At 43.6% G+C, this 13,432-nt stretch overlaps 2 protein-coding genes across 9 annotated transcripts in view; one reads left to right on the top strand and one right to left on the bottom strand.

Moving 5' to 3' along the window:
• Grip (Glutamate receptor interacting protein) overlaps positions 1 to 13,432 on the top strand; it is a 143,895-nt gene that overhangs the window by 119,691 nt on the left and 10,772 nt on the right. For all 5 annotated transcript variants that reach the window (XM_070540171.1, XM_070540170.1, XM_065424902.1 and 2 more), the window contains exons 4-12: positions 227 to 290; positions 2,290 to 2,435; positions 3,316 to 3,478; positions 4,620 to 4,765; positions 5,733 to 5,877; positions 8,246 to 8,427; positions 10,302 to 10,520; positions 11,467 to 11,668; positions 12,856 to 13,073. In XM_070540171.1, the coding sequence (XP_070396272.1) occupies positions 227 to 290; positions 2,290 to 2,435; positions 3,316 to 3,478; positions 4,620 to 4,765; positions 5,733 to 5,877; positions 8,246 to 8,427; positions 10,302 to 10,520; positions 11,467 to 11,668; positions 12,856 to 13,073 (1,485 nt within the window). The remainder of the gene's footprint in view (positions 1 to 226; positions 291 to 2,289; positions 2,436 to 3,315; positions 3,479 to 4,619; positions 4,766 to 5,732; positions 5,878 to 8,245; positions 8,428 to 10,301; positions 10,521 to 11,466; positions 11,669 to 12,855; positions 13,074 to 13,432) is intronic.
• Positions 8,069 to 13,432, bottom strand: part of Mcm2 (DNA replication licensing factor Mcm2) — a 44,594-nt gene continuing 39,230 nt past the window's right edge. For all 4 annotated transcript variants that reach the window (XM_065424903.1, XM_065424906.1, XM_065424904.1 and 1 more), the window contains exon 19: positions 8,069 to 8,333. The gene's annotated coding sequence lies outside the window, so the exon portion shown is untranslated. The remainder of the gene's footprint in view (positions 8,334 to 13,432) is intronic.

Raw genomic sequence — 13,432 nt, 5'->3', positions numbered from 1 at the left:
AAAATGCTTTGACATTCATGATGTCAAACTCACTAGCTCGCGCTGGAGTTTGGGTGCGAAATTCAGGAAATGCATATGTACTGCTAGGAATTGCCCAAAATATTTTCTTCCTTCAAATGAATGCAAATAGAGTATTGGAATATTAATACACCAGTATAAACTGATCTAGAATTTTAATTTCAATTTAGCAAATGTTTCTTGCTCTGTGCCGCAAACACAAACGCAGGTGGGATCGATAAGGGCAGCCGTCCGAAAGTCGAGTCTCTCCGGCCGGGCAGCATAGCACACAGGTAAGTCTGTTGTTGTCACAGCAATACGGTGCGAAGATTGGTTATAAAAGCTCCACATGAAGCTGTAAAGGGTTTAAAAACAAGACACTGAGAAATGTGCGCATCACACCAACCCAAGCCTGTAGAAGGTGCCAATTAGGCATTCGTAACAGTTCCAAGTGCCTCATTAGAACATGCACAGCTCTCCAACCGCTGTGCTATTTCTTGTGGGCCAGAGTTCGCACACTTGCGCGACACACCACATTCTTCCCGAGTTTCTTCAGAGTTCGAGTGCTTTGATTAGGCCATAGTATAGTGTGCAGCCCGACTTTTAGGGGAGAAAGGGGGGGCATGGTTTAGGAGATCAGAAATTTTCAGATTGCGAGGTTCTCAGCAGTGCGCAACATGTTGAATGAGTTGAACAACTTTTTTTGATGAAGACCTGCAAACAAAATGTGCATTTGGCTCAGGGCTCACTCGGATCAGGATTCATCAGAAAGCAGACCCAGTCTAGTCTAGGCTAGGTCTCAGATACACCTCTACTCACTCAGATCCGCTAGCACCACATGCTTTCAATAGAAGGCGGGTAGGGGGAAGGGAGATAGACCCTCCCTTGTCTCTGTTCATCGGACTGAAGAGTGTTCACTGATTTTCAAGCTTCTTGAAAAATCACTGCCAGGACACAGGAACAAAACTGCTTACCCACAATGAAAGATCCGCCAAAAAGTGCATGTGCGTGTTTATTTATGATGCCGATGATTTCCATGCAATTGCACATACCCCCCCTAACAGTAACATATACTGTATGAGAACTCAATTACTTCACTTAATTGCTTATTTCATTTTTCACAAAATCTACTCCCCACACCTCCTTCCCTTCTAGCAATGACTAGCCTGCCTTTGGTACGTTAATGTCTCCCCTCCTGAAAAATTTTCTACTGATGCCCAAGACTCGGACTTGCCTCAACTCCCTCAGACTCGAGAGGAGTTCAATCTCATGCCTCTTTTACCCCTCTGACCAACTCAGAAACACACCTCGTAGGACTTGCTCAAGCTCACTCAATCTCGTAGGTCAATGTTAGTCTGTCTCGAATCATGAATTCACCGATCCTATGCTGTGGAGTGATTATACTGAGTGCGTTTGGCCAAGATCATTCAGGACAGAGAGTTGGGGTTGTTAAGGAGTATTTGCTAAGAAACACCGAAAAAAAGAAAACGCACAAGAATGCTGATTGTTTGGCTTGTACACTTAAAACAGTTGCACCCTTTGGGGTGCATATTTGTCCCACAAAAGTAATCGTCATCTGCCTTGCTTGCGTTTCCTTTATGGAAAATGCTGGCTCACTATTTTCCTGTCAAGAAGGCCATGTCACGTTGACAATGCTCATGCCATTTGCGACTTGGAAGTACTGGGCTCGCAGTGTTAAAGTAAGGAAATGCGAGCAAGGCAGATAACGATTATTATTGTGAGACAAAATAAGCCCGAAAGGGTGTCAATTCTTTAGGGTACATATATGTCACAGTAAACCATTTGACACCCTTATGGGTGTATAAAGTGTGCTTGATTTTTCCCATTGCTAACACCCTTGTCTTTAAGGTAACTGGATTATTGACAAGTGTTCCTTTTTGGCCACCTTATCGTGACAAGAGGATGACAGCTGTGACAGAGCACATCAAAACTGCATAAAAAGTACTTTCACATCTATCACTGTCAAGTTCCCATGTCAGATATTTCGGTGCGCAGTACACGGTCAGAATACACAGTTTTGAACTACGGCTTCGCCTATCGCAGATGTAACTTGAGTTCGCCGTCGTGTAGATTCAATTATTTACGCTCTTAATGGCAAGGGTGTTGGTCGTGGGAGAATGCAGCACCCTTAAAGGTATCAAAATGCTTTTTCAACTGTTTGCGGTATATAAACCTTGTGAATTCGGCCAATTTTACATTCTGCATGCAGACCAAAACACGAAGCTAACCAAAGCTCGAATCCCACTGTTTCTTCTCGCTTTTTAAACGCAGGTGCGATGCCCTGGCTGTCGGTGACCACATTGTAGCCGTGAACGGAATCCGGACCAGCAAGCTCAAGCATGACGAGATTGTTAACTTGCTCAAAAACGCCGGTGACAAAGTCGTGCTTGACGTTGAGTATGAGATTCCGAGCACAGGTGGGTGTAAGAGTGCCTTCCTTACAGTTACACTATAAAAATGTTTACACCCTTGAGGGTGTTTTCTGGCCCCATGGGTAACACCGCTACCTTTGGGGCCTTACAAAAATTTATAGAGGACGACAACGGGACTCTAACTAGACATGCAATGACAAAAGACATAATTGAAAACTATGTAATCATTCCGACAGCCTTGGGTGCACAGAAATATTGGTGAGGAGAGCTTCATATCTATCCCTGTGAAATTCTACTGTCGGATATTTCTGTGTGCCCGGCTTACCTTTATTAAAGCGAAGCTGTTTATGGCTAGGGTTTCTGGCATTTTTCGTGTCCGTCAACAAATCTGTGCAAACAAAAACTATCATAATCAGCAATGACTCATGCCACTGCTTGCCCGTTCGTCGTCTTGTTCCACAGCTGGCTTCGTTGCCACTTACCATACTAGCCTTCCCATACTGCCCCTCCCCCTGCGAAGGCACTGGCCCATTGCCAATTGGTGCAGTGGTTTCAGTCTAAAAAATTTCTGCCTCAATACATCGCGAAATGAAAACACGAATGTATATAACAAATGCGTATAATGAATGTGACACAAACAAACGTAAATGTATAAAAATAAATGCGTGTGTCACAATGATCACCGATCAAGGCAATATGAATGTGCTCGTACCTTTGTTCAAAAATTCTGTGTCACCTCTTTGTCTTACGCTACAAAGCTTCACTGATCATCCACCTTCATAGAGTGGTATGGCTCATGATATTTTTAAAGATCCTTGTGCACCAAACGAAAAGGAATGGTGCGCTGTTTTAGGGCACAGTAATAAACAGTGCGGTTTAATTTCTCGTCAGGCTTCACTAACCCGTTGTACTCCCATCCGTGCAGCTGCGGAGATGTCCATGTGCGTCTGTCCCAAGGTGATCCAAGTCAAGCTGGAGAAGGAGAACGGCAGCTTCGGCTTCCTCATTCGCGGCGGCAACTGCCCCGAAAAGCTCAAGTGCCGTCCGCTGACTATCACCCACGTGCGACCAGGAGGCCCTGCCGACAGGTCAGCTAAGCTAGTGTCACGATGGGGGTGGGGTAGCGACTGTGTTCTTGCGCTCTCAGCAAATGCAGCACTCGTCCAGTGCAAGAACATCTCCTCAAAAATATTTGTTTAAAAGCATCGATTGCAATAGCAAATTATTAGACAGCTATACGAAATAAGGATAGCAGTTTTATCGGCCGTATAAACTTGTAACACTTGTAACCTGGAGGCTTACGAAAAAGGGTTCTACTCAAATTGAGGACGACACAACGAGCTATGGAAAGAAGAATGATAGGTGTAACGTTAAGGGATAAGAAAGGAGCAGATTGGGTGAGGGAACAAACGCGAGTTAATGACATCTTAGTTGAAATCAAGAAAAAGAAATGGGCATGGGCAGGACATGTAATGAGGAGGGAAGATAACCGATGGTCATTAAGGGTTACGGACTGGATCCCAAGGGAAGGGAAGCGTAGCAGGGGGCGGCAGAAAGTTAGGTGGGCGGATGAGATTAAGAAGTTTGCAGGCACGGCATGGCCACAATTAGTACATGACCGGGGTTGTTGGAGAAGCATGGGAGAGGCCTTTGCCCTGCAGTGGGCGCAACCAGGCTGATGATGATGATGAAACTTGTAAACATTTGCTTACTTACTAAATCAACAAGCACGGTGTTACACAAGCGCTGGCAAACATGAACACATGTGACTCGATGACTGCAGACACTCGCGGTCAGAACACTGGCTTGAGGAAGAGTGGCAGCAACAGTGAGCGATTGGCCCTCCAATAATGAACCGATCTGAAAAATTATTTCAGTAGAACGCTCTTTAGACGGCGCCTTACAATTTCCGGTGTACAACCAGAACGTGCCATGGGGCCTGCTGGTGGCTCGTTTTTATAGAATTCGTCATTAATTCTCATAGTTTAACCAACCTTGTTTCTCCCATTTATTTAACTAGAGAAGTCTTCCTCAAAATAGTTTTCACAGTTCAACCACAAGAACTTTGTCCTCATGGGGCCAAGTTCACCTGCTATTTGTTCGTGCAAGGAAAAGACTGATTCCTAATTATTCTAAATCTATATACGTATTTCTTCATGCTTGCTTAATGCAATTAAGGTTTACACCCGACCGCATTTTCACTGTCACTTTGGTGAATTTTGATTTCAGGGAAGGCACAATTAAGGCAGGAGACCGGCTGCTGGCAGTTGACAACATCAACCTCAACAATGCTTCCCTTAATGAAGCCATGGCTGTCCTGAAGCAGGTTGAGAAGCAAGCACTGCTTACCATAGAGTATGATGTCTCGGTTATGGGTAAGTACCGTGCATCCCTCCGATTTTTCATCCAAGACTCTAATGTTCACCAACTAATGCAACAGTACAGGCACCTAAGGATAAAGCAAGTCCTGTGATACTCTCTCTGCTTTTTTGTCACAAAGTACCGATTATTGTAAAAATGTTGCAAGTATATACTGTCTTGCTCTAAGCAAAGGCAACTACTACGAGCACGCTAAAAGTGCAGCATTAGTTTCTTAGGGCATCATCATCATCATCACTATCATCATCAGCCTGGTTACGCCCACCTTAAGTATGTACAATCGTGTTCCTTCTTTGAGGGTGGCATTCAAACTAAGCATTTATAGCACTACTAGCTAAGCCTCAATTTCAGTGAAATGTTGCCGATAAATAAAATTCAGAGGACGCCACCTAGAGTTCCTATCTGCTTTTCTCTTCTTAATTCGTCAGCTGTGCCAGAGTACCAGCAGTTTTAAAATTTCAGAGTGAGAAAGCACGAGTCAATGTTCCTGCTTGTTTATGAAGTGCTTAATATCCTATATGGTCACTGCGGGTATGTGCCAATATCGATGCAGATATAAAAGTGCACAAGAGTGATAGGTACAGTAGATGAAGATTACATTGCATTCTAAAAGAGCCAATGACTCAAGTTAGTTCGTTTTGATAACTTTTTTCAAATAAAAATAGTACCAGTGTGCAAAAGTACCCTGAAATATCTGACATCATACTAATATACAGGCACAGCATGTCCAACTGCAAAATTCAAAAGGATAGAAAATGCCCCTGGACCATAAAATGATTGACAAATACAAGCTAAAGTGAAAGCTTCATTTTCTTAACTAATACCCTACTTTTTCCTGCCTATTCGATAAGAATAGGTAAATTTAGTTTTGAAAGAAAGAAAAAGAAGAAACATCACCAGACTAAACTAACACAGTTGTTATTTAGTGTCAATTTAACAGCCTCCAATTTTTCACATGTGCAGATGCTGTACGGAATGCGTCGGGGCCTCTGCTTGTGGAAATTGACAAGACACCAGGAGCCCAGCTCGGAGCGACGTTGACTCAAGTTCCACATGGTGAAGGAGCAATAGTTTTTGACAGCATTAAACAAGCAAGTGTGGCTGAGAGGTAATGGCCAGTTTCTCTTCCTTTAATGTCACAAAATATATGAGCTGTATGACGCGAAGGCATGAGCCTCATTTTTTACACCTGTCATCCCATCCCATGTAACCTTTCTTTATTTTCAAGAAAGAAAAAAAAAGAAAGAAAAAGAACACGGGGAAAAGTTCGAACATATGCTGCGAGCCTGAACGGTTGGCACATTAGAGTTGAACCAGTAAGCCCTCATATGCACTATAGCCTCGTTGACATGAATGTGACAGTAGCGAATGGCATTAACCTTTTCACTGCTTCACATTCAAGCAGACGGCAATGATGTGCTAGAAAGACACATTATGTTAAAAGCACCAGCTGTGCCAGAGAACAAGATGGTGTGATCAAATTAGTAAATTTGCAGGCATAAGATGGGATCGGCTGGAGCAATGCAGGGTAAAGCCCCTCCATACACGTTTCCACCGACCAGGTTAAGTACCGCCAACCTGCCCACCTCCTCCACGCTCCTCTCCCACTCACCCCCTTAGCTTCCGGCGTCAAGCGGAACTTACGTAGCTGCAGCTTCCTGTTCCGAGTGGAAGTGACGTTTTGTTTTTCAGCGTTGTTTACTTTTGCATCGCTGGAGAGGCTTTAATTGCACCAGCTGCGGTTGAAACTGTGAATGCGATTCCATCCAAGAACCACCGCCTGTTGTAACCAGCGATCTGCTCGTGTTTGCTGCTTCGCGTCAACCTGCGACCGGTTGTGGCACGTACGCGAACTACTACTTCAGCGGAATACAACAGCTTGTCCCCTTTGCATTCGTCTTATGGTGACTGCCACAGCTCTGCTAAGCACGCGTGGGCGTCTCACCATCGTCTAACAGCAATGAAAGCAGAAATTCCTGCAGCGCAACTGCAGGAAGCGGAAACGCCGGAACCGGATTCGGCGTGAGGGAAAAAGGCGGCGCACAACAAAGGTTGTCGCTACTTAAGAAAGCGGCGGTGGCGCATGGATGCAGAGGCTTTAATGCAGGGGTGATTGGAGATTGCATAAATGGGCTGATGATGATTATCACTCACACACAAGCAAGGTGCGTTTGCTAAAAGCGCGTGGAAGCTCATTTCGGACACTGTTACATGAGCACCGACGGAGGTGCATGTAAACAATGGCACACTGAATTACGACGACAGTGTGCAATGAAATAAGCACTAGCATTGCGTTCATGTAAATGTGGCTTATGACTATTGTCTGTAGAAATGCATGGCTTTATGTTGCTGCCTGGCCTCCTTTTCTCCACAGGTCACAATGTAGATGTTGGGCTGCTGGTGCATTTAAGAAAGAAACATTCACATTACGTTTTTTGATAACATGTGTTCAAGATGTTCAAGACTAGATGTGGGGGAGCTACAACTTACAGAAAACCTTTATGCATGCTGCCGAAGAAATCCTGTAAATATCTGTTGTGTAAATGCACTCAATCTACTAAAACACACAAACACTACTGAGCAACTACATGAATTTGGAGAAACTGTTGTCATTTCAAAAAACAGCACTTAACGCATGACACTTTGCCAGGCAATAACTAAAAGCAAGCAAAATATTTCATCTTAACTGCTTGATTGAGTCAGACATGTTTGTTGTACCTTAAGTTTTTAAATGTTGTCTGATACAACCATAATATTTATCATAAATGGTTAAAAGCCAACCAACATCATTGATTAATATGCCAACCTGAGCCCGGTAATGACATCGATAACCTTTAGACTTGTAGAAGGGTTTTATATTAGTCATGCAGCTAAAATGTGCAAGCCTCATTGTGGGTCAAATGAAGGTTCTAGCAACTGAAAAGGCTTGCGAGATAGAGAGAAACCCAACACCGGAATGATCAATCAGTTGTTCCTACAAGTGACTTGGCAAGAATTACAAACCCAAACCGCTTAATATCAGTAGAACTGGTCACTATGCATGCCGCCAGCAGCAGTAGGTACTGCAATCAGTGGAAAAATGCACCCTCTTAGGTACTTGCCTAAATAAGCCAATATGATGTAGCTATTAACCACCAAGTTGTAACACCCCTTCATTTAGAACAGTTATGTCGTATAACTTAAGTTCAGCACAAAGCTGCATTGATTTTTTTTTCTGGTGAAATTTAGTTGCACTACATGTCTGTGGACTTCTCCGATTACAAGTGCAAAACGACACAAGATAAACATGTGTACACATCTTAGTATTAAAAAAGTGCGTAAGAGACTTTAATATCCCAACGTTTAAAAACAGGACACAAAAGTGCCAAAAACAAACAATAAAGAAAAGAAAAAAGGTGTTATATATACATGTGGGAGGATGAATCGAGTACAAAGGTGGTGGTGACACAGTTTGTTGCACGTAATCATGGCACCAGGTGCGGTGCCCTCCACGTGGGCGACCAGCTCTTGGCCATCGATGGGACGCGCGTGGACCAGATGACAGCGGCAGAGGCCATGCAGCTCCTGAAAATGGCCGTCGGAGATGTCATCAGACTGGAGATCCTGCCCATCAGCCAGATGGCACTCAGGAAATGCCCCAGCACCCAGTCGAAAAGGAGTAAGGAAAGCCCAGTGCAGCTACTAAGCTAAAACCATATCTGGGATGGTAGTGGCTGCGATAACTAGAAGTGGTGTCAGCTGAAAAATAGGCTGGTTGTGAGAACCCACCATAGAATTTAGCTTTGAGTTAATTTTCTAAACTCCAATCCCGACAAACTGCATACAAAACTAGCTCATCCTGGAATTATCGCATGGAAGAACATACAGAAGTATCAATTGTTAACAGCTATGTGGACCACTTCAGACCATTTTGAAATAGCGAATTAACTGCCACGCTTAGCATGTTCAACCTACTTATGTGCAGTAGTTATATATATATATATATATATATATATATATATATATATATATATATATATATATATATATATATTGAATAGTTGATCTTAGCTAAACTGCTCAAAGTGGCACTGTCATACGAGACCACTAGCCTCAAACAATAGCCTCTTACCACTGACTGCCATGTTATCTGCACCACGTAGATTGCACAGTGTCTGCAAAACTTGCACATTCCGAAAACGGAAAACACAGATACAGTATATGTTGACCAGCAAATCACAAAACATGTGCACGCTAGAGAAAAAAAAAATGAGTTCAGTGATATAGCTGGAGAGGTAATGAATAGAGTGCTATCTAATATTGTCCCCCTGGCGGCAAAGGCAAGCGTCCCGTGGGACAAGGTTGATGAAAGAGCAACTAATGGCATCTTGAACATAGGTAGTGAATTTTTCACAGCAAAACAGAAATATGATATGTTTTTTGCTCACTACTGTATGTACAAGAAGCGCCCTGAAAGTCTTCATCAATGTTCATCATGGTAATGCTTATCCATCCAGTGCCAACTCCAAAACCAGCGAGCTTAGGGACACTGAACACGTTTAACCAGACCATGCCTAAATGAAAGCTTTTCCCCACCGGCTCTCAACTACAGCCCTAATCTTCCCACTAAAGGACATTACATCTTGTGCTTGCCTGACTTCGACGCCAAACTTACAGAGGCTATTAAAGGTTGTCTGTTAAAAACGCTAAGGCATCGAATAAATTACAGTAGAGCAATTCTTCATTTAAGCACAGCTTAAATTTCTATATGCTAACTGCAAAAGTGCTATACAACAATACAGCATCCTTAGCCAAGAAGGAAAGAAAGCATGGAGTCTGAATCATGCAAGAAGTCGCTTTGCATTGTATTTTAGGATTTCAATTGGTATCGCCATACAACACTCTCCAACTTTTAATTAATGCCTGCCAGAATTACAACCTGCATGAGTCGGAATACATCTGTCGTGGAAACAAAAGTGCGAAAAATTGGCAACACCAAGTACCAAAAGAATCTGGAAAGATCAGAAACACCTTGCTTTTTGAACTTTTGTCCCAAGCTGAATTCTTGCCATGTTTTATGACAGAGAAGATGGCTACATTTCATTTGTTCTGACAAATGACAGACCGAATTATTAAAAAAGAAAAGCGAGAAATTAGGGCTACAATATGCTTCTTGTTATTTGTGGTTGAGATCCTTCAGCCTAAACATAAACACAAATTTATTCACATAAACTTTAACCTTTAGTGTCGTTTTTATGGAAGGCGGGTCTCCCGATATTGATGTTGCAACAATGCTTGGATTGTAGACGGCGTGGTTGAATTTGCGTTATGGTGATTATCTTACATTGTGAAAAAGGCAACACACATGGCTGCTGATGTACCCATGTGTGTTGCCTTCTTGTCTAATTTTTCCTTTGTCTTTCCTGCACCGTAAGACGTTCAGTAAAGAATAAAGCTTGACTACAGATACACTGGTACATGTTTATAAACTAAATAAATTCATTGTTCCTGCCTCCAGTAAAACCACCAACTTCTGTTCTCTCAAAACCAAAGGTGGGGCTCCCCCGCCTCCTCCGCATAGTTATGCCTCGAGCTACGACACCCTCTCGTCCATGGGGGGTCACTCGAACCGGTCAGCAGCAGCGGCAGCAGCGGGACGCTGCCCTCTGCCGCCGCTCCCTCCTCCGCAAGTGCCCTCCACCCCATCTTCATCGCGGAGGGGAAAGCCCAGCAGAAAGCACCTCCCGGAATACCTCTCCAGCTCTTCAAACGGTATCATATATTGAAGTTTTGTAATGCGAAAGAGATCGTAGAACATTATAGTCTCGCTGGTGAATGGCTACCCTATGACTGCAGCCGAGAATCGGGACCGTGGATTTCAAGGCTTCTCTTTAGCTGCTGAAATTTGATGGCATAGTTGGCCACTTGTTTTTTAGTGCTGTGGAAGTGCTACGAAAGCTGTGCAAGAAAGCTTTAAAGCTTTATTACAAGAATAAAGCTGGCCAAATAGCATCAATCAGGCTTTGCTACAGTCATGTGAGGTTGTTTATGCTCTCAGTAAGCTAGCTCTTGCTGCCTTACGGTGACCGCTGGAGCATTCTGAAAGGACCAGTTGAACCTGTCGTAACTTTGATGCCCTCGACTGTTTCTTTAATATATAGCATCGGGGTCATTCATGTTGGCAAACCTTAAACAAAAGCTAAAACTTCCAGTCATGCCGAGGTGGTGTCTTCAAAATTAAGTACAATAACCAATAATAAATTACCCAATTTAACGTCCCCAAAAATGCACAGTGGGTTATGAAGGACTCTGTAATGGAGGACCCGGATATAATTTTGACCACCTGGGGTTCTTTAATGCTCAGCCAAGGCATGGTATAAGGGCATTTTACATTCAGCCCCCAATCAGGAAGTGGCTATCATGGCAAATTTTAATAGAACTTGTTTGTTGGTCTCCATCATGGCTTCAAGCAAGCCTGCCTAGCTTCACTTTTGCAGTGTCCCAGCTAACACTTCAAACTTCACAAAGACAGCTACTCCATGTGTTGCATAAGTAAAGCTTCTTGTTATTACTAAACATAGCTATCTGTTATCTTTACGTAAATCAATCTTGTACTTCAGCCCTTATGCAACACCACCTTCTAAAGTGAATTGAAGAACAGAGCTTCCTATTTTGCCTGTGTAGCCATGCTCTCAACGCAGGCACGTTTGGCTTGCAGCGTCCATTTCATCCGTGTACGGGGTTCCCCCTTGTCTGGTCGGACCGAGCCAGCTGAGCCACACAGAGACCACCCAGGTAGTCATTTATGCCGACCACAAGGGATTTGGCTTCGCCCTGCAGGGCCCCACCCCTTACTCCGCCGATCCGCTGCCACCTGTTCCGACAATCAGTAGCATCGACCCAAGGGGACCAGCTGAGAGGTGCGTCAATGCTTTCACAAACCATTGCTTGCCACAGTGATCGATTGTGTTTGATCAGAGTGAGTGGCCGAGTCCTAGAGTATCTCAGTAGAGGTGGCTGCATTGTCGACTCCATGTTGCCAGGGGGTGAAGATCAAAATTAAATTAAAAGCTGGGGCTTTACGTGCCAGAACGACGGCCCAATTATGAGGCATGCCCTAGTGGGAAACTCCAGATTAACTTTGCCATCTGAAGTTCTTTTAATGTGCACCCATATCTAAATGAACGCTTTTGCATTTCGCTCCAAATGAAATGCAGCCGCTGCAGCTGAGGTTGAGCCTGTGACCCTGAGCTTAGCAGTGTAATGCCATAGCCACTGAGCTGCTACGGCAGGTTAAGGGCATGCCGCCCTTTAAGGCTAGTTCACCTGACCTCTTTCATACTTGTGAAAATAATAAAAGAAACAATTCTGACGCCTTACATGTAACTTCCAACTATAATGCTGAAAGTGTAGACCAGTGCCCTTTATGCTATGTGGCTCATTAGCAAACAATTTTTTTTTTACAGTACATTTTTAAGCCCAACTTCAATTTAAATGTTTTAAGGGCTTGTGCCCATATTCTATAAAAATTAATTGTTGGGCTAGTTGGTTGTGCATAGTTGAACAAGAAAATTAGCGCAATAAAAGGGGACAGTAGTATATCGGTTGAACCAAGCATTCCATGAATGACCACTTAAGGATACAAGCGCAAAAAAAAAAAGAACAAGGAGCAAGATAAGGGCACACATATGGTTGCCCATGTTACGGCGTGTGGGTGTGACGCTCGATTTTCAGAGAAAACCTTTCTAGGAAGGAGTGGTAATGCTTCATCTAGACTTGCACTAGAGTCCTTCTTTATCAAGAAGAACAAAGTTCAGTGCGTAAGTGAGCCATCTGTCGCATTACCAGATTCTGAGTTCGACTTCTTACATGACCACCTTTGACGTACACGTGCACCGTTTATATTGTTCTGTATGCGCACGCATAACAAGAGGACATGTATGTAGAGTCCTTCTTTGCCATTGAACAGTTCTGAGTAGCGCTTGTCCTTGTCTGTCTTTCTTGTGTGCCTCTTTCACTGGGTTAATTTACTTGTTCAGCTGTGCCAATATGCTTTAGAGATGCAGCACCTAATTAACTTTTCGATATAAAAATGTTCCTTCTGCAGGACGGGAGTCGTGCAAGTTGGGGATAGGGTTCTCTCTGTCAACGGGCAGACAACTGAAGGCCTTTCACTCGAGGAAGTCACCCAGCTAATCCAACAGTCCCGACCACGTGTAGCCCTAGACATCGAATTTGATGTTGCAGAATCGGTCATCCCAAGCAGCGGGACCTTCACTGTAAAGCTGGCGAAAAAGGGCCCCGGGCTTGGAATCACTATCACATGTAAGCATGCTTAAATCTCTACCATTTTGAGTGCTTTTGTATTAGAAGCTTTGCACTTGAAGGCTCTCTTGTACATTCTCTGTAACTATAGTTAAATATTCATATGAACAAGTCCTATGAATTAAAGGGAAAATCAGACATCCACCCGTTCATAGCAATTGCTACAAAGGAAACCCATACGGGTTCCTTTGTAGGAACCCGTATGGGTTCCTACAAAGGAACAAAGGTTCCTACCATCCACCTGTTCGTAGAAATTGCTACGAACGGGTGGATGTCCGATTTTCCCTTTAATTCATTACTTCTCTGCACCTTGCGGGTTTCCGCAGAACTACTACCTCGAACGAGTCCTATGTAGCTGC

Source organism: Dermacentor albipictus, chromosome 6 (assembly GCF_038994185.2).
Source record: "Dermacentor albipictus isolate Rhodes 1998 colony chromosome 6, USDA_Dalb.pri_finalv2, whole genome shotgun sequence".
Lineage (NCBI taxonomy): Eukaryota > Metazoa > Arthropoda > Arachnida > Ixodida > Ixodidae > Dermacentor > Dermacentor albipictus.
This window is presented reverse-complemented; position numbering and strand designations above follow the sequence as displayed.